This window comes from Notothenia rossii (genome assembly GCF_949606895.1).
Source record: "Notothenia rossii genome assembly, chromosome: 7".
NCBI lineage: Eukaryota > Metazoa > Chordata > Actinopteri > Perciformes > Nototheniidae > Notothenia > Notothenia rossii.
The window spans coordinates 58,197,553-58,219,555 of record NC_136905.1 but is presented as its reverse complement, the minus strand read 5'-3'; the positions used below and the strand labels follow the sequence as shown (position 1 = coordinate 58,219,555).

Sequence of the window (22,003 nt, the reverse complement as noted above, 5' to 3'; positions counted from 1 at the left end):
CGGGAGCTGTTGATAACACTATACTGGTCAAAGGCAAGAGGTCATTGATTTTGTTTCTAAGAGTAACATTTGTATCGTTAAAAAAGCACATAAAATCATTACTACTGAGTGCTATGGGAATAGAAGGCTCAGTCGAGCTGTGGCTCTCTGTCAGCCTGGCTACAGTGCTGAAAAGAAATCTTGCATTATTCTTATTCTCATCTATTAATGAAGAGTAGTAGGCTGCTCTCGCTTTACGCAGTGCTTTCTTATATTCATTGAGAGTAATATGCCAAATTAAACGAGATTCTTCAAGTTTAGTGGAACGCCATATCCTTTCAAGTTGTCTCGACTTTTGCTTTATTTTGCGGGTTTCGGCATTATGCCATGGAGCTAATCTATGTTGTTTTATTTTCTTCTTTTTCAAAGGAGCAACAGAGTCTAATTTTATTCGCAGCGCATCTGTAGCACTATCAACAACATGATCAATTTGGGGTGGTGTACATTTTGTATAAGTTTCCTCCCCTACATGCAGACATGCTATCGAGTTAAGTATTGGTGGAATCTCTTCCTTAAATTTGGCTATAGCACTAACAGATAGGTTTCTGCTGCAGGAGCTTTTGGCTAATGCTTTGTAGTCTAGTAACAGTACGTCAAAAGTTACTAAGAAATGGTCGGATAAAGCAGGATTATGCGGTTCGACTAATAGTTGCTCAATTTCAATACCATAAGTCAGAACAAGGTCAAGAGTGTGATTATAGCAGTGGGTTGGTTTATTTACACTCTGACAGAAACCAACAGAATCTAATATAGAGTTAAATGCAACAGTAAGGCTATTTTTATCATCGTCAACATGAATATTAAAGTCACCTACGATAATTACTTTATCTGTTTTAAGTACCAAAGCTGATAAAAACTCAGAGAATTCTGATAAGAATTCTGAAAAAGGACCTGGTGCGCGGTACACTGTAACAAATACGATTGGCTGCAAAGTTTTCCAGGTCGGATGCGTAAGACTGAAAATGAGGCTTTCAAAGGAGGTATAATTTAATTTTTGTTTAGTATTGATAAGTAAACTTGAGTCAAAGATTGCTGCAACTCCACCTCCTCGGCCCGTGCCTCGGGCAATATGAGTATTGATATGGCTGGGTGGAGTGGCCTCATTTATGCTGACATATTCTTCATGTCTCAACCAAGTTTCAGTGAGACAGCATATATCAATATTATAATCTGATATTAAATCATTTACCAGTATTGCTTTAGATGCTAGAGATCTTATGTTTAAGAGACCACATTTAATCTTCCTGTTTTGTTGCACTGTAGTAGTTGTTACATTTACTTTTATTAGGTTATTATGTATGACACCTCTATTAGGTTTTACCTTAAATTGTCCTTGGGCAGACACACACACCGTTAATATTGGGTATTTTATTGGGTTCGGGATTCCTATGGATGACTGCCTAGGAGAGAGCGCAGAGAAGCGTGTAAGACTGCGACTCTGCCTCCTGGTCTCAACTCCAGTTTGTCATGGATTAAGTCCACAGAGCCCTGAAATGTTTGCCGAAATGAGATTTGCACCTTCCAAAGTAGGATGAATGCCGTCTCTCTTAATCAGACCAGGTTTTCCCCAGAAGGCTGTCCAATTATTCACGAAGCCCACATTGTTTGCTGGGCACCACCAAGACAACCAGCGCTGAAATGATGACATGTGGCTATACATGTCATCATTGATCAGATTGGGGAGGAGACCAGAGAAGATTACGGTGTCCGACATTGTTTTAGCATAACTACACACCGACGCCACATTAAGTTTGGTGCATTCTGATTGGCGTAAACGAACATCATTACCACCGACGTGAATAACAATCCTACTGTATTTACGTTTATTTTTAGCCAGCAGTCTAAGATGCGCCTCAACGTCGCCCGCTCTGGCCCCCGGAATGCATGTGACTGTGGACGCTTCGGTCTCTAAATTCACGTGTCTCATAATAGAGCTACCAATAACCAGAGTTGGCTTCTCAGCGGGTGTCTCGCTGAGTGGGGAATATCTGTTAGATACGTGAACGGGTTGGTGGGGACCTGCGGGTTTCGCGTTATGCCCCTTCTGAACAGTCACCCATTCTCCCTGCTGCTCGGGAGTTGCCGGGGGACGGCTAAGAGGAGCTACCTTTTGCCGGTCCGCACCGGCTAACATGGGCTTTACTGTAGCTGAGTTATTTTCTAAGATGCGGAGCCGGGCTTCTATGGCTATGATTCCCGCCTCCAACCTAACAACTATACTACATTTAACACATGTATCGGTACCAGTAAAGGAGGTAGGGGAGTAACCAAACATGAGACAGTTAGAGCAGGAAATAGCACCCGAGGGTGGGGAAAGAGCCATGGCTAGCTATCAAGCTAAAGTAGCTACCGTTAGCAAACCCGAAAAGAGTGTAGGCAACTGTGGAGTTACAGTCGCTAAGAGAAGGAGAGTTTGTGAGTGCTTAAGCTGTAGTAACGTGTGATTACAACGTCAGGCAGTTGCCGTGATCAAGAGTTTTAAAACGATCGACTAAGTTAAGATAATAAGCTATCAGCAACAGAACAGGCACACGGGATACCCGGAGATGACAACAACAACCGGAAGTTACAACATGCTTACCGCAATAGTGGTCCGTGTAGAAATAGAGTTGGAAAAGGGGGCCCATACAATTTAAAATCAATGCTTTTATATATTTCTATTAGATGTGACTCTTTGGCGTTTCTGTTATTATTAACACTGCTGCTTTAGTTGTTCTGACTGCTAAAATCCTCTGTCATTCCGTGGGGTGGGGGAGCCGGGGGCTCGGATCCTTGTCACCTTTTTCATACCTGATGAGTTTGCATCCCTGTATGTTAAAAAGCCTCAGTCACCTTAATTCATGTAATAAAAACATCTCAGGTCAGTAACACTCAAAGCTAAATGTGCAATACCATGTTCAGCTATGTTACTATTTATAATGTTATTGTTTTTACATCAGAAGATGTACATATTGGAATGATTTCTTAACTTACAGTAGGCTATTTTTTACAATGTGTGTTGGAAGGATTTATTAAATTACAATGAATATTGTCATTGTTGAAGGCTTTTAGAGAAGGGTGAACTATAAGCCTGAATTACATAACATTTTATACCTAAAAACATAAAAGCCACAATAAATAAATCACAATTATTCTAGTTATTTTTACCTCCCGTATTGCTTTCAACCCACCAGCTTTTATGGTGTTGTTACGTCACTAACTGTAAGCTTGTCACATACAGTCTATGGTCACTCAGAGTAACCTGTTAATTTAGCTGCTGGAGAAGAAAGATCAAGGGGGGAGGGGGGGAGAGAGCTGTGGTTGATGGGCCATTAGTTGTGTAAATACACAGCTGAGAGCTGCCGTTTCATTCAGACTGTTAAAAAAACTGTAACAACGGACTATTTTTCTTAGCGGATGCATGTCAATTTAAATCAATACATACAACTATTTTTTAAATCAATAAAAACATTTTCTAAATCCATAAAAGCATTTCAATTAATACTGGGAGTCATGTCGTTACTTTGTTGAGAATGTGGCCATGTAATAAGCAGGATAATTTGCAGCGACTTGTTCCTTATGGGGAAAATAACACCCTTCATCCAGATGAGGATCCCTCCGCTACACTTTGAGATCCTGATCGACCGACGAAACTCCATTAAAATATACATATTTTTGGTGAATTACTGAGTTTAGGCACGTTAATAACGTTTTAATGAAGTTGAATACAGTATATTCATATGTGTCAGTGATTTCATGTCAATTCGGCGAACATAAACATAAATGATCGTGGTGAAGATGATGATTAAATTAGGATTAAAAATCGAGAGCCGGGCTGCATTTCCTCCCGTTCGTTTTTTTCGAATAACAAAATTATTTTGTTAAATAACAACATGGTGATGTTTTGTAAATGATTACATGTCTCTTATTTAACACAGTAGTATGATATCCGTGACATAATGGATCTTAACAAAGTTCCGCTGTACATCCAGCATACTGTATCTCACTTTATTTCACATGAGCTCCAGTGTGGAACCCCACTGCACCCCCTGGTGGATCAATGATCCATTGCAGCTGTCTTCATTATAATTACATTTATCTATCACGGGGGCGGTCTCAAGTCAAGCTGGAGGTTTTCCATTGAGCGAGGGCAGATCACGTACCAATCACGGCCCTCGCGTTTCAAACTGTCTGAAATGAATCGCTACATCTGTAACTCACTAACTCACTCACTCAGCATCATCAAGGTTATCTTTTAGGAATATGAGCATGTCCACATTTCCAGGTAGAAGCTGGGATTTTGGGATTTTTACAATATCCCCTGCTGTGGAAAAAACTATCTTGCTTGGTGCTGATGTTGCTGGGACAGAGAGATATGCTTTGGCCATGGGTGACAGCAGTGGGTCAAACTGTGCATTGTCTCTCCATCACTTCAAAAACAATACAGTTTTTGCCAAGAAGGTGAGGCTTATTGACAGGGCGAGATATGAATATACTGTTGGTACTTGTCTATGTCTCTAGGTATGTAAATGTAGCCCTGTAAATACGATGTCCTTTTGTGTTATCTGTTGTTTTATGTTCATGTTGTAACCTACTTGCTGCCATGTTGGACAGGTCTCCCTTGAAAAAGAGGGAGCATGAGACCATCTGACAAAATGTAAAAAAATAAATCGCGGTATATTTTGTCAGTCTCACGACGGTATTGAGACATTTATTTACCGCGATATTCGATATATTGTTACATCCCTAGTATTTACATATAAACCCAATTAGTGTGAGTTGGCTGTGTGAATGAGTTTCACACAAAGGATTACTCTGGGCCAACAAAAATAGATGCATAGGAAGTATAATTACACAGCTGTATATTTAAGAGCCATAATCTCGTTCTACGACACCCATACACCCCAATACCCTTTGCGTATGTCCTGTGATGCACTTTAAAAACGGCGTGTGCGTGTTTTTCAGACTGTGTGCACACTCACTTTTCTATCCCTCTTCATCTAATTGTTTGTGGCACACAGTGTTTTTGTGTGTGTAACGATGTCTCAGACAGTGTGGGTGTGTGTTGTTATGCCTGCCTCTAACTAGTTGTGACACACTGGTCACATGTCTCCGTGAGTGTGTGTCTCAACAAGTCTCAGGCTGTGTATGTGTGTGCGTAATATCTGGGCTTTGTTAATTCATGAAGTCTGCGATAATTTGACGTGTGTGTGCCAACTCCCTCATCGAGAGGATTGATAATTAAATAACTCTGAAAATAACAACGGCACAGACACGCACACACCAAACAAGGTTAGAGAGAGGCTTGAGGAAAGGGGAATAGGAAGAAAAGATAATTTGTTTGATGAAGAGGTCAAGAAGAATGGATTTAGAAAGGCTGAAAATTAGGAAAGAAATGCGGAGAAATGGGTGTGATAAAACGATGAGTGGGAGGATCATGGGAGATTCAGAGACAGAGAGAGTGGGTTTGAAATGCCAGGAGACAGAGCGCAGTAAATAAAAGCTCTTTATGGCCGGCTGAGCGATTTAGTGAATTATCCCTTTACAAAGGTCAACGCCAGTTTGGAGCATGACCAAAACAACAACAACAAAAACGAGAGGATGAAAAAAAAACTCCCAACTTAAGCCGTAAAATGGCATGACCGGTAAACAAATATGACAACAATGACAGCGGCTTAGGAGAAGGTGACGTGATGTAGTTAAAAATGAAGTGAATGGAAATGGATTCTTTGAAATTAAGAATAACAAGCTTAAAAAAGTATGAAAATCCCAAAGCGGGAGCTTCGGCTTCTGATTAAAATGGGGAGTAATGCAACTGGACACAATAGGAGAAACACAGAGCTTATGACAGCTGGAGGGTGTTTTACTAGAAGATCTGCATAATGTGTGGTGTAACCAGGAATGGAACTGAGCCAGAAGGCCCTTTTTTACATCCTTTTTGGGGGAATGTTTTCCTTTTTATTACAGGACTTATCGAGATTTTGGTTTCAGAAATAGACAATTAAAATCCTATGTAAGGGATAATGTGCATCAGGACCTGTTTACCGAGTCGGTGTTCCTTTTTGTTTTTCATGACCACATCGCTGCACATTATCTCACTTCTAAACACACATGCATACAAAATAAACCAACAACTTCACTCAAAATATTGATGTATTTATTTAAAAATGATCGTATAGCTTGCGCTAAGAACTCCAGCAACATCAACTTGACTTAAAATGAATGCTGCACTGATCAAGGTTTTCTGTGGAGAAGTCACACTCACACACGCTTACCTCGTGTAGAGTGTGCATGGACGATAGTGGGGAGGGCTCGTCCAGCCCTGTATGGGGCTTACTGCGCACCATGTTTCTCGGGTCCCTAAGGAGCATGGGAAAAAACACAAGCGCATTATGTCCAGATACCTACTGACCCACAACCCCCCCCCCCACCTCTCTCACCAGTCATGTGCTGCCCCGGCAAGCACAGGCGACGAGAAGGAGCCAGACATGTCCAAGAGATAACACTTTAAGAAGGGGCCTGGCGTAGACCAAGACGCCGCCTTGCATATATCTTCTACACTCACGCCGCTGAATAAGGCTGTCGACACAGCCACAGCCCGTCCATAGGCATGTGTAATGCACTCGCAGAGCCATCCTGTCAGGCGCCTCTTGGAGAGAGCTTTTCCAGCCACACCATCCCCAAAGCACACAAACAGCTGTTCTGTGCGCCTAATGGCAGCCGTGCGCTCTACATAACATGCTAGCGCACACACTGGGCAGAGGAGGTGCAATTTAGCTTCCCTAGCCCCAATATGGGGTGGAAGATTAAATCCACCTAACTGAATAGCCCTTGACCTGAACAAACTCCTTAGGCTCTTGGGAGCTCTGAGTGTCGCCATCGCTGGAATCCCGCCCACTTTTGCCTGTAACAGGCTTTGGTGGATCCTTTTCTTGCTGCCTGGATAGTCTGAATTACGCTGTCAGACAGCCCCACCTGTCCCTCTCAGGAGCCAAGCCTGGAGAGGTTGACCCAGAGTGGGTAACGCCCCTATTGCACCTGCTTCCTGAGACAGAGCCCCCCAGACCTGAGGAATCACCTCCGTGCACCACGGCGCCAAGCGGCGACCTGGAGCCACTAGGATGACTGATAGATGTTCCCGCCTTACCCTCTCCAGGAGGGGGGGGGGGGGGGGGGATAAGGTGCAGCGGTGGAAAGGCGTAAAGCAGCTTTCTTGGCCATGGCTCGTGTGCAAATGCGTCCACCCCCAAGGGCGGATTGTCCCACCGGGCCACCTGGTCACCAGACGTTGTTTGTGCCTCTTGGGATCTAAACAAAGGCCGATAAACCACCTCTGCAGGCGACGTGTATGCAACAGTCCGAGTGGCACCACGAAGTGAGCAGCCGCCATGAGGCCCAAAGTCTGCATGATGGTCAAAGCTTTCACCGTCGCCCCCTGACGCAGTAGGGATGCCTGTCTGCTTTCTGTCAGGTTGGCACGTAGTCTGCCTGCATCGAGCACCACCCCCAGATATTCTACCTGCTGGTGAGGTATGGGGGAGCTCTTCTTCCAATTGACCGCAAAACCCAACTTGGTTAGGTGTAGGATCAATTGGGCTGTGTGAAACATTGCCCATTCCGTGGACCTGGCCAGAGGTCGTCTAGATAAAAGAACACCCTCACGCCATGGTCGCGCAGCGGCTGCAGCGCTGTGGCCGCAGCGCTGTGGCCACACATTTGCTGAACGTGCGTGGGGATAGGGAGTAGCCGAACGGCAGTCTGTTGTACTCGCAGGCTACCCCCTGGAAGGCGAAACGCAAATACTTTCAGTGCTTTCGAGCAATTTCTACATGAAAGTAAGCGTCCTTCAGGTCGATGGTTGTGAACCAATCTTCTGGCTGCACCACTCCCAGTAACTGTTTTATAGTTAACATATGGAACTTTTGGCAGGCAATGTGCCGATTCAGGCTGCGTAGATCCAGAATGGGCCTGAATTCTCCCGTCTTCTTGGGAACCAGGAAGTACAGGGAATAGTGCCCTTTCTCTCCGTCTTGAGAGTGCACAACAGGGCCTGAATCTCTCCTCTTGGGATGATAGATTTGCCTCTCTCGTGCCTCTGAACGGAGGAGGGATGCTGCAAAATTGGAGTGTGTTATGACCGGCCCGTTGGCCACAACAGGAAAACAAAGAGAAACGCTCAAGGGTTCCAAAAACCACGGCACTTTATTTGATATCGTTCCAGAAGCAACACCAAAACAGGAGAGGATGGACGAAGGGAAAGAATCACAGCGAAAGTCCTTCGGCAGCAGGCTTGGAGAGAGTCAAGAGCGCCCTGTGACTCCGGGCAGCTGGGCTTAAATAGCACCTCGACTCCGGCTAGGTGTCCCCGATCACGCTGATTGGCCTCTTCAGCTGCACCCCATCGCAGGACCTGCAACACACCCCCCCATAAAGTCAGGGTCCCCAACGGAACCCTGTCACCTAAATGAACCCCCCTTATGCCACCTACACATACACGAAATACCTTGCAAAGAACATAGCGCCCACAACAATGAAAAAAAAAAATAAGTCACTGACTAGTTCAGCTAACTATAACGTGTTACATTTTTCTTCCTTCCTTTTTTTTTTTCTTTTTCGCCATACTCCGGAACCTGGAAGACACACCGATCTGGTAAACAGGTTCAGCAGCGAAATACTCCCACTGAGGTACCCAGTTTCCCATCAGAACATTCTCCCTAAGCGAATACCCCTGAGCACGACTTTTTATCTCCCCACCACGAAGAACACTCTCCCTTAAACCCTTCAGAGACGCATCAGCACGCTGACCCTCCATGAGCTCACCGTGAGAAACAGACCAGGGGACCTCAAGACATGTCACATTATGCTTCTGTGGGATGTTACTGATTTCCATTGCATTCATGTCTTCCGTCTGCACATGTTTCCTTGCACGTGTCACAGCGTACGCTGTAAACACGTCAGGCTTCTTGCTGCTAACCAGGGGCACTGGGGCCACGACAGCAGGAGGTGCGACATCAGTCCATACCCGGCTCCCCGCTATGTCATTACCCAGGACCATCGTAACCCCATCTACGGGCAGAGCCGGCCACATGCCAACCGCACACCAACCACCACCTCACCCTTAAACATATCCGAAAACAACATCATTTTGTGGAGAGGTACCTGAAGAGCATTCAATCCCATTCCCAGCACCGGAATGAACAACCCCATGTACGTGTCCTCTGAAAATGGTGTCGCGTAATATCCTCACCCGCACCTTCTCATTGTTCCCCACCAGACAAACAAAACCTTCAGTCATGAAAGGCAAATAAGACTGCAGTTCTGGGCTAGACCCCTGTGGTTTTAACTCAATGTCTAAACGCCCAGTCACCTGCTCAGCAACAGGTGCCACGAACATTGCTGGCCTGGGACTACCACTAGTCCCTTCTTGCTCAGCTTTAGCCCTAAATGCATAGCAGTCTTTTCTCCAGTGCTCTTGCTCAGTAATGACACACATTGTCAGGCTCACGTGCACCACGTACACTCTTACTGGACGACCAGACCACGCTCCCATACCCGAGGAATTTCCATTGTGACTGCCTTGTACGGCAGCACCTCCACCAACGTGTGTCAAAACATTGTCATCTGCTAATGCAGCAGCTTCAGCAGCTGTCCTGACTGCGTGCTCACTGATATACACCGCAATGTGCTCCGGCACAGAATTTTTGAATAGCTCCAGAATAACGAGATCCCTCAACGCCCCGTGACAATCAACATCAGGTGCCGCACACCAGCGATCGAAATGGGTGGAAATATCCCAAGCAAACTCGAGGTGAGATTTATCACCTCTTTCCCAATTCCTAAACCTCTGACGATAAGCTTCAGGCACCAGCTCGTAAGCCTTGAGAACGGCAGATTTTACGAAATCATAACGCAAATAGTCACTGCCACTTAAAGACGAATAACCCTCCTGAGCCCTCCCGGTTAACACACACTGTAACAATAACACGCGAGTGGCCTCAGACCACCCCCTTACAACAGCGAAACGCTCAAACATTGAAAAATAAATGTCCGGATCCTTCTCATTAAACCTGGGAACCAACCTCAAATCATTTAATTCATCCACTGACCTCCCTGGGGTCTCGCTTCGACTAGCTGGATTATCAGGAAACAGGACATCAGCCGCTACTTTGCCCTCTCTAATTAATTCCAGTTTCTCCCTCTGAAACTCCAACTTAGCCTGCTCAGTTTCCTGCCTCAATTTTTCCAACGACACCGCTCTTTCTAGCTCAATGCCCTGTCGCATCTTCTCCACGGCCAACTCCTTTTCCGTCTCCAACTCTAAGCTTAATCTGAGTAACTCCTTTTGTTGCTTGAAATTCAAAACAGCATTTTGACCCGCCATTTCTATTGTGCGCCCGGGGACAGGAGTATCAAGCACCTTACTCTTTAACAAACAAGCCCTCAAATTCGCTTTCACCGACTCTTTCACTCTCTTGTCGCCAACTTCAAACCCATAATACTGAGCTATGTTCACCAATTGATCCTTGGTGCACTGATCCAAAAATCCTTCCGAAGGTGCAGCCACAAACGCGAGACAATTTGTGTCATCACGTGGTATATGTCTCGTCCGACAGGTAGGGGTGGGCGATACCACAAAATCTGGATTCGATACCAAGTGTTTCAGGGCCAGTATCGCCGATACTGATATCGATACTTTTTTAAATGAAAAGCGTCTTATGTACTTTCATATGAGAGAGCTGCATGACATGATTTTTGAGCTGAAATCATCATAAATAGACTAAATCTGAATTCATTTTTATGAATAAAGACAGGACAGTTTTTAGAGACAAATAAACGTTTTACCTTTGCAAATTTAAAGTGCAAACATGAAAAATAACAATACAAAGTGGCCAGAGTAGCGAACTGTCGTCTTGCACACATCACAGTTCACTAAGTTTGAATTGCCAGTTGTGAAATTGCTCCACACAACGCTCCTCTTTCTCTCAGCCATCATGCGCGTGTGTGTGTTGCACTCGCGAGTCGCTGGCTGCTGCTGTCCTGCCCTGCTGGCTGCTGTCAGTCAGCTTGATAGTCGGCGTTCAGGCAGTGAGCGCGCTGCGCGTGCACGAGCCTCCAGGAGAGGAGGACAGCAGTGGAGAGAGAAGAAAAGAGCATATACTTGTGTTCGTCTGCACATAGTTTTTTGAAGAAATTGACGAGTAGAGGAGACGGGGAAAAAAAGTATAAAAGTATCGATCCTATTGGCTCTAGTATCGATATTTTGAAACGTAACGTAATATCGGAAGTATCGATATTTTGGGATCGATCCACCCACCCCTACCGCCCCTACCGACAGGGGTTTAGAGCTGACGGAGAGTCCCCCCCCCCCACACTTAAATCATGTTCACATGGATAGGAAACTAAATTGCACACATCTTGTGTCCATATCTTTCTGTTTTGGTGGTCATGCCACAACTGTGCACGTGCATGCATGCGCGAGTCATGGTAAAATATCTGGATTAAGAGGTTGCTTTTTCTTTGCACAGCATGAAAGAAAGGCCAAATTAATGGGCTGTGATTTTAGTATTTTTAAGCAGAGGTCAATAATTTGTACGGCCCTCGGAGGATGTGGGAAAAATGTAAATGGCCCTTGAGAGGAAAAAGGTTCCCCACCCCTGTGTTAGAGGATGTGCGATCAGCTGTGGAGCCACAGCTATGAAGCTGTGGTACTCTCTGGTGGCCCACTCCGCCGACAAACCCTCCATAAAAGGAAGTTTGACCCATGGGGGTTAAAGAGGGAGGAGGCAGGATTCACCCTTGCGTCCTGGGTGGAGAAAACCACTCTCCGCTGGGACGCTTCCTCCCACCACCAGTCAGCTCCGGGAGGACGCTGCACCCCACCCAGAAGCCCTCTGCTGAGGTGGGGCCTGCCGGGGTCAGGCAGCCCGGATCCGGAATGAGCCAAGGAGGTAGATGGAGCAATGGGAGCCGCGGGGGCTCTGTACTGGCGCCTCTCTCTCCTCCTCACCGTAGCGCCACGCTCTTTCCCCTGAGGGGGAGCGCGAGGAAGAGCCTGCGGCAGCATGCGGCTGAGCTGCACCCTTTCTTCCTCCAGTCGACTGAAGCGTTGTGTGACCGAGGTAATCAATCCAAAGAGCCCCATCGTGGATACGGGGGCCCCAAGGAGATCCTCTCGATCCACCCTGGACAGCGCGGTGAGTCCCAACCACACGTGATGTGACGCGATTAAGCCAGGGCATGAAGGACAGGGCCGGGGCTCAAGGAGTGGTGAGTCCATCTTGATTCAATTTTCTTTCTTTTTTCTCTGTTTTTACGTCTCAGTTGTTACTGCTCGCTGAAGAGAAAAAGGATGACGGTTGGAGGGCATAGCCGCCTTATGTACTATGGGCCTGCAAGTACATTCAGGTAGGCTCGCCCCGATTGGCCGGCTACGTTTACGTAACTCAGTAGGTGAATGCACGTACAGTATGATAGAGAGTAGTACCCATAGAGTCCAGTAGAGGGCGGAGCCTGTGTGATAACAAACGTTTCCTGCTCTCCACAAATAGAAAACTGTATATTCAAAAAGTGGAGGAAACTAATGTTCTTTATACAGCATCTGACATTCAATCAACCCAATTTAACTGTACATACTGTAGTTCCATGAACAGAGCGTCCAATTTAGCAATGGTCTGATAGTGAAAGAAAGCAGACTGATGGAATGTCCAATCAGAAATGAATATTTAACCAGAGCTAACTATTTAATCATCCCACATGTACACAGCCCAACTCATACATTGAAATTAATACTTTTACCCGTTGTTGTTTTATTAGCAGCGGCCACTGCTTAAGTTTTAGACTATAGAACAGTAGAGTTTTTAAAGAGAAAATACAATTAAAAACAACTACAATGTGCTCTTCTAAACAATTTTAGTTACATTTGAATCCTATAGTCCAATTTTTAGGAACGTGACAGGAGTGTTGATATTTATATGTTTTTTGTAACATTTTAATTGCAAAATTCCCTTCAATTTATTCTATATATGTATATATATATATATATATCAGTGGGGAGCGTATACTTCAGCGGAATATCAAAACAACGGCCCGGGATGCAAAACGCATCAATGTCAGCGACCCTCTACCACCCAATTTATATAAACACCTATCATGACAAGGCACCCACAGCAAAGTAACAATTATATAAACATATATATATCCAGAACAATCTTGCAGCCTTTCGGGGGAAAAAAAGGTTGTTTAAAAGGAAGATCCTATATATTCAGATTCTGGATTTTATACAAATGAAATAGTGGACCGTACAGCTTCTTGTTCACCTGAGGGGGAAATTAAGAAGGGTGAATGGAAAGAGAGTGATTAGAGAGAAAATAAAAAAGGGAAAAGGCAGGAACGAATGAGTAGAGAGGATCAGTGAACACATTTTAATCAGAACTAAATGAGTGGGCAATAAGGGAGGAGACGGAAATGGATTAAAGTGGAGAGAGATGGCGAAGGGAGCGAGACAGAGGCGGGTCATTAAGAAGTCTCTAGTGGAATAAAATTAGGCATTATCATTTTAATGCATGACTTAATATTCCTGCATGTGAAATATTTGGGAGGCACATGTACATGCACATAGTATGGGCTTAAATATGTCTCATAATTATTTGTGTGAACATAACAATTATTTGTGTGTAAAACACCATCCACAAATGCATTTAAAATATTTGCAAACTCACAAATACATTTGCAAGTGTAAAACGGATCTGCAAATACGCTAAATATTTTCACAAATAAAAAAAAGATCTGTGAATATCTCTTTAACATTTGCAACTTTCGATCAGGCATTTGTTAATCCATTTTGTATTTGTCGACCAAAAATGCGCTCAAATCTCTGCTCGCGGATTTCACATTTCTGCTTGTGGATCGTCTTTTTACACACACGGAATTTTTATACACGCACAGAATTTTGAGACATATTTTCCGCCGGTCTCCGCTAAAATCTACTCGTGTCACTCAGTTATTTTCGGAAACCACGTGATGGCCTGCTGATGACGACATTTCCGCATGATTTCAAAGTAAGAGCATGATGGTTTGTTTAATGCTCTGTTTTTTTATTATAATGAACAGCGGAACGTTAGATGCATTCTTTATCAGCATCACCATCACCATCATCATCATCATCATGTTATAGTGATACAGTTAGTTTGTGTTATTGGTTCAATATAGCATATATCGAGCACTTTTGTTGATGTTGAAGTACAGGCTACAGGCTATACGCCACTTTCGGGTCCGGGGGGAGCTGCTGGCAGCGAAGCAGCCCAGATAAAACTCTTTCTTCATTGTTTTTTGTGTATTCAGTCAAGCGGCCGCGGGTCGAAGTTCAAAGCACTTCACATCTTATTAATCGGCCTAATTTTACTTTACCAGTCCAGTAATAAAGTAATCTGTAGAAAAACACCGTATTTAGGTCAGCCTTCATAGTAAAGCTACATTAAATGTTATAATATTCATCGTGTCCTTTCTATAGGCATATATTCCTGTCTATTGCTTTCATTTGTATTTAATGTTATTATGTTTATACTTGTTTCCACACATTTCACAATTTGGGATGAATGAAGTATCTATCTATATATGATATCCATCTATCTATCTATCTGCCTACCTACCTATCTGCCTGCTTGCCTACCTACCTACCTGCCTACGTACCTACCTACTAGTTGTTTGGAAAGGTTTTGTCATTGTATTGCTCTTTACCAGCACCTGCAGAGTACAGGACTTTACATTGTAAATAGTATATCAATCCATTGGTTTCTAGCATATATCATTTGCAAGTGTTTAAAACAAATGTGGGATACTGATTTCATAAAAAGAAAGACATTCATGATTGTCATATTTTATTATGTAGGATACAGGACTGGACTGTAGTCAAGTAAACTTACTTTAATTATTATTATTTTCATTTTATGGATTAAGAGGGAATTATTCTTACTTTTTACTCCACTTCATTTATGCAACAACTTTATTTAATTGTATGATTAGATTGTTTTACTTGTATCATCCTTTGCAAATACATAGTCACAATGCTGGAAACAGGGCTGTTTCTCTGAGAAACGTTGATAATCACTTATGAAAATATAATGCATTGGTATACATTAAACTAGTCAACAGTATAAAAAGCACTGCAAAAGTTTCGTCAATATTAACCATAAACATTTACATAAGTGAAATGACACATACACATTAATGCAGCTATATAATCAAAACACATACAGAGAACCTTTAAAAGCTTAATGAGTACTTCAAATGTAAGTTCATTTTGCTAGTGCTTACATACCTTTACTTAAGTAAGACTATAAAGGCAAGACTTTTACTTAAGTCAAGTATCTGAATTATTTGTCTGCTACAGGTAGTCCATGGATCCATTGCTCTTAATTTCCAGTCGTAAAGAGAACCAACTGTAATGTGTTCAAGAAGATGTCCTTTCCAAAGGAATCTGATGGTAACATTGGGTCAATATTAGCATTAAGGTGTTCCATCTGTTGATCGCTCAGAGGACTCCGGGTGACAGTCAATCAATCAATCAATCAATGTTTATTTATATAGCCCAATATCACAAATGTTACATTTGTCTCAGTGGACTTCACAGTTTGTACAGAATATCAGTATGACAATACGACACCCTCTGTCCTTAGACCCTCACATCGTACAAGGAAAAACTTCCAGAGAAAACCCACAGTTTAAAGGGAAAAATGGGAGAAACCTCAGGGAGAGCAACAGAGGAGGGATCCCTCTCCCAGGATGGACAGACGTGCAATAGATGCCGTGTATAAATTGAAAAGATAATACATTTGCAACATAGGTAGTCCAAATGTTTGGAAATGCATGTGTGTATAATAGGAAGATGAATCCACGAGTATATCCATCCAGGACTTATGATCCAGGACCACAGCCACGACTCAAGATCCAGGACTCGCAATCCATGACACAGCACCGCAGGATCATCCATGACTCCGGATCCCGGCGTATATAGACACCAAAAAGAAAGAAATGTGGGGAAGCTGGGTTAATCGGAACATTAGAGTACACAGGTGTAGACAGAGAGAAGGAAGAAGTAAGATGTCCCCCGACAAACTAAGCCTATATCAGCAAAACTAGGGGCTGAATCTAATCAGCCCTAACTATAAGCTTTATCAAAAAGGAAGGTCTTAAGCGCACTCTTAAAAACGGATAGGGTGTCTGCCGTCCGAACACAAACTGGAAGCTGATTCCACAAAAGTGGAGCTTGATAAGAAAAGGCTCTGGCTCCCATTGTACTTTTAGAGACTCTAGGAACAACCAACAACCCTGCATTCTTGGAACGCAATGCCCTAGTAGGACAATATGGTATAATGAGTTCTTTAAGGTAAGATGGCGCCTGCCCATTAAGGGCTTTGTAGGCGAGAAGAATAATTTTAAATTCTATCCTGTGTTCTATAGGGAGCCAGTATAAGGCAGCCAGAACAGGAGTAATGTGGTCCCTTTTCCTAACTCTGGTTAGTACACGAGCTGCAGCATTTTGAATCAGCTGAAGCGACTTGACTGACTTCTTGGTACACCCTGATAATAAGGAGTTACAATAATCCAGCCTTGAAGTAACAAATGCATGGACTAGCTTCTCTGCATCGTTTTGAGGCAAGATATGCCTGATCTTTGCAATGTTACGTGGATGGAAGTAGGCGGTCCTTGAAATTGATTTTATGTGGGTGTTAAATGATAAATCCTGATCAAATATAACACCAAGATTCCTTACAGTCTCACTGGAGGCCAAATTAATGCCATCCATAGTTAGTATATCTTTAGATAATTTGTTTCGTAGATTCTTCGGGCCAAGTACAATAACTTCAGTTTTGGTCGTGTTTGACATCAAAACATTTAAGGTCATCCACGTTTTTAAGTCCTTGAGGCAGTCTTGAATTTTATTTAGTTGATTGATAAATATAGTTGAGTATCATCCGCATAACAATGAAAGTTTACAGAATGATTCCTTATAATATTGCCTAACGGAAGCATATATAGGGTGAACAAAATAGGTCCAAGCACTGAGCCCTGAGGCACTCCATGGCTAACTTTGGTTTGCATGGAAGATTCATCGTTGACACGTACAAACTGAGAGCGTTCAGATAGATAGGACCTAAACCAGCCTAAAGCAGTTCCCTGTATGCCAACTAAGTGCTCTAGTCTTTGCAATAGGATATCATGGTCGATAGTATCAAATGCAGCACTAAGATCGAGCAAGACAAGAATAGAGACAAGTCCCTTGTCAGAGGCTATTAGAATGTCATTTGTGACTTTAACCAGAGCTGTCTCTGTGCTATGTTTTGTTCTAAAGCCAGACTGAAAATCTTCAAATAAATCATAGTTTATTAAGTAATCACACAGCTGTTTTGCGACTGCTTTCTCAAGAATTTTTGAGAGGAACGGAAGATTAAAAATAGGTCTATAGTTGGCTAAAACCTCTGGATCGAGGTTGTGCTTTTTAAGAAGCGGTTTTATCACTGCTAATTTGAATGATTGTGGAACATAGCCTGATAATAAAGACATATTCATAATATTTAATAAAGAAGTGCTAATTAATGGAAAAACTTATTTTAACAGCTTAGTTGGAATCGGGTCTAAGATACACGTTGATGGTTTCGAAGAGAGAATCATTGAATTGAATTGTTCAAGGTTTATGGCTGAAAAGCATTCTAGTTTACTATCTAGTGTAATATTAGAACTTACGTTTCCGGGAGCTGTTGATAACACTATACTGGTCAAAGGCAAGAGGTCATTGATTTTGTTTCTAAGAGTAACAATTTTATCGTTAAAAAAGCACATAAAATCATTACTACTGAGTGCTATGGGAATAGAAGGCTCAGTCGAGCTGTGGCACTCTGTCAGCCTGGCTACAGTGCTGAAAAGAAATCTTGCATTATTCTTATTCTCATCTATTAATGAAGAGTAGTATGCTGCTCTCGTTTTACGCAGTGCTTTCTTATATTCATTGAGAGTAATATGCCAAATTAAACGAGATTCTTCAAGTTTAGTGGAACGCCATATCCTTTCAAGTTGTCTCGACTTTTGCTTTATTTTGCGGGTTTCGGCATTATGCCATGGAGCTAATATATGTTGTTTTATTTTCTTCTTTTTCAAAGGAGCAACAGAGTCTAATTTTATTCGCAGCGCATCTGTAGCACTATCAACAACATGATCAATTTGGGGTGGTGTACATTTTGTATAAGTTTCCTCCCCTACATGCAGACATGCTATCGAGTTAAGTATTGTTGGAATCTCTTCCTTAAATTTGGCTATAGCACTAACAGATAGGTTTCTGCTGCAGGAGCTTTTGGCTAATGCTTTGTAGTCTAGTAACAGTACTTCAAAAGTTACTAAGAAATGGTCGGATAAAGCAGGATTATGCGGTTCGACTAATAGTTGCTCAATTTCAATACCATAAGTCAGAACAAGGTCAAGAGTGTGATTATAGCAGTGGGTTGGTTTATTTACACTCTGACAGAAACCAACAGAATCTAATGTAGAGTTAAATGCAACAGTAAGGCTATTTTTATCATCGTCAACATGAATATTAAAGTCACCTACGATAATTACTTTATCTGTTTTAAGTACCAAAGCTGATAAAAACCCAGAGAATTCTGATAAGAATTCTGAATAAGGACCTGGTGCACGGTACACTGTAACAAATAAGATTGGCTGCAAAGTTTTCCAGGTCGGATGCGTAAGACTGAAAATGAGGCTTTCAAAGGAGGTATAATTTAATTTTTGTTTAGTATTGATAAGTAAACTTGAGTCAAAGATTGCTGCAACTCCACCTCCTCGGCCCGTGCCTCGGGCAATATGAGTATTGATATGGCTGGGTGGGGTGGCCTCATTTATGCTGACATATTCTTCATGTCTCAACCAAGTTTCAGTGAGACAGCATATATCAATATTATAATCTGATATTAAATCATTTACCAGTATTGCTTTAGATGCTAGAGATCTTATGTTTAAGAGACCACATTTAATCTTCCTGTTTTGTTGCACTGTAGTAGTTGTTACATTTACTTTTATTAGGTTATTATGTATGACACCTCTATTAGGTTTTACCTTAAATTGTCCTTGGGCAGACACACACACCGTTAATATTGGGTATTTTATTGGGTTCGGGATTCCTATGGATGACTGCCTAGGAGAGAGCGCAGAGAAGCGTGTAAGACTGCGACTCTGCCTCCTGGTCTCAACTCCAGTTTGTCATGGATTAAGTCCACAGAGCCCTGAAATGTTTGCCGAAATGAGATTTGTACCTTCCAAAGTAGGATGAATGCCGTCTCTCTTAATCAGACCAGGTTTTCCCCAGAAGGCTGTCCAATTATTCACGAAGCCCACATTGTTTGCTGGGCACCACCAAGACAACCAGCGCTGAAATGATGACATGCGGCTATACATGTCATCATTGATCAGATTGGGGAGGGGACCAGAGAAGATTACGGTGTCCGACATTGTTTTAGCATAACTACACACCGACGCCACATTAAGTTTGGTGCATTCTGATTGGCGTAAACGAACATCATTACCACCGACGTGAACAACAGGAACAACTATTCCCGAGTGTTCCTCACGCAGATGACCACTGGCCTCCCAGTCAATGTAGGGGATCTGTAATCTCTGTCACAAAAAACAAAACAGTTTTTAAAAATATGTATAATTTTCTTCCGCTGTTATGTACCGTTATAATTGTATACAAAAGAAGAATAAAGAAGTATCACTACATTCCTATGCATTTATTCCTCCATGCACATATCCCATACAAATGATGATGTTATTACCTCAACATCATCAGGATCATGAATGGGATTATGCAGTTCTCCCATTGCCCACATCTGATTTGGAGTCATGTTCTGCTCAGTCCTTAAAGGATGGTTGTCCCAGCCATCACGGAACACTTTCAGGCTGTGTTGAAGACGTGGCAGGAACACATAGTGGCAACAGAATAAATGGGTACTGTTGCTGGGATCCAAATGCCCTTCATCCTCCAGTGAGTGCAGGACAATGTAGAATATGTTGGTGACTGCCATCCAGACATCTCTCCACAACCGTTCAATGCTAGTGTTATAAAAGATTAAATAATGGGGTTTAGATTTCAACATTTTCAGCACAGCATGTGGAAAAAAATATTAATATATATCAATGTATACAACAATCAAAAGACATGCCCTACCGTTGATTGTGCACACTTTTGCCTGAAATGAAGCTGCCACTGTTAGGCCCACGCACAGTCAACATGAGCTCCGCCACCCCAAAATTCTCCACACAGTGGTCTGCTCTCACTCTAAAGAAAAGTAATCTTCATGAAATGTACAAGTTATCATTTCATGTAAAAGCATTCTAAAAGGCAGGTTTTACAAAAACCACCCATTTGATTTTGTTAGAGGAAGGATTAATATTGCTGACTAATCAAGATAACAGGTTAGGTGAATATATTCGACAATACGACATACAGTTCCCCATAACCTCAATCAGTAACCTGTTCTGTGTGATTACGGCATTTTGTTCACCATCTGTCACTTAAAATGTAGTGTTCTGCCACCAGGTGGTGCTACTGTTACCTCACCTCCACTTTAGACACATATTTGTACCTGAGTGGGTATCCAAACTGTTAGACATAGTCTCTGAAGAATGCCAGTGTAGTAGAAAGACCGTTGTTATTTGATGTTCCAAGGTACATAATCTATGGAGACACAATCAATTCATTTATTTATCTTTAAAGCTGAAAGGAATACTAATAGCGGTCAGATTATTGAAGTTGGAGAGGTTTGGTGTAGTACATCATGTTTGGATTTGCTGTTAACTGGATAAAAACATTATCATTTCTCGTATGTATATAAATGTGTGTGTGTTTATGTCTATGGATTTTTAAGTATTGTAACACACCTTTCTGGAAAAGCCATCAATGTCTCCAAAAATGACAATGTTGTAACTGTAAAAAGAAAAAAACAATTGAAACATATGCATGTTTAAATAAATCCCATTATTGCTTACAAAAACGTATCCTGACCATAGCAATGGCCAATAAACACAAAATTGAATTTCTATAAATAATCACTTCGAACTTACCGGATACGTTTATGGTTGGTATCTATGTGCACCAGATATTTGGGACACGGTACAGAGTATGTGCGTCTTACCACACAACCCAAACGTGTTAGTCTTGACAAAACACCAAGAGTGTCTACACGGTGCATTGATGCCCTCACCCGATCCCACTGTCCTTGTGTGAGAAGAGCCCCTTTCACCAAGCGGTATCCAGAATTAGGCATTGTTGTCTTGATGGTTGACACCATTTCTTCAAGGTCATGGTTTGTACATGTGCTGTACAGTCTCCTAACAGAAATGTTTACTTCATTCATCCGTCTGTACAGTGTTGCTCTTGACACACCTAACACATTTGCAGTTACCGTTGCATGCATGCCCATTTCGAGCAGATGAACTAGGTAGTGCTCAGACATTTCAACTAGGTAGTGCTCAGACATTTCAAGTCCAGTTCCTGCAGTGGAATGATGCATGTTTTAAGTTACCCATGATGACAAGTTAGGACAAATTAGTTTACTCATTCCTTACAAAACAACAAATCCAAAGGTAAACCTGCAAAAAACTCTGTGAAGACTAATTATTGTTGAGTACAATGTGTAGGTCGAAGATATGTAATCCCATTTGTTGCAGTATACGTTTGCCAGAGGGAAGTTATTTGTTGATGCACGGTTGGGACCGTTGATGAACGGTTGGGACCTGTGGGACATCAATGGTGGGTGCACCAGTCTAAAGCGGCAGTTCAAAGCATTTGTGCAGTTAGCTATGTATTTTATCTGAAAGATAAAGTACTCAAGTTTAAGACAACGTGTTTTTTTTTTTTAAATGTATAACACTATACACATTGAAACCCCATTTAATTTAATATTTTTGTAATGTATATAGGCCTTATTTCAGG

General features: G+C 42.4%; 1 protein-coding gene and 1 long non-coding RNA gene across 2 annotated transcripts in view; one reads left to right on the top strand and one right to left on the bottom strand.

Moving 5' to 3' along the window:
• The window catches only part of LOC307047434, a 149,002-nt gene that overhangs the window by 22,357 nt on the left and 104,642 nt on the right, over positions 1-22,003 (top strand). The window lies entirely within an intron of this gene.
• On the bottom strand, positions 15,001-21,274 carry LOC307013983 (uncharacterized protein). The gene is made up of 6 exons (XM_079641640.1): positions 21,133-21,274; positions 20,950-20,995; positions 20,655-20,746; positions 20,237-20,345; positions 19,845-20,121; positions 15,001-19,683 (listed from the first exon to the last, which is right to left on the bottom strand). The coding sequence occupies exons 2-6, from the start codon at positions 20,964-20,966 to the stop codon at positions 19,270-19,272; spliced, it is 909 nt and encodes a 302-aa protein (XP_079497766.1). The 5' UTR covers positions 20,967-20,995; positions 21,133-21,274; the 3' UTR covers positions 15,001-19,269.

What these genes read in the sequence shown, in the direction of transcription:
- LOC307013983 (XM_079641640.1), bottom strand. An exon ending in CAGTTTGGATACCCACTCAG is followed by an intron (nt 20,346 to 20,654) that starts GTACAAATATGT and finishes TTTTCTTTAGAG; the next exon opens with TGAGAGCAGACCACTGTGTG. An exon ending in AAAAGTGTGCACAATCAACG is followed by an intron (nt 20,122 to 20,236) that starts GTAGGGCATGTC and finishes TTATAACACTAG; the next exon opens with CATTGAACGGTTGTGGAGAG.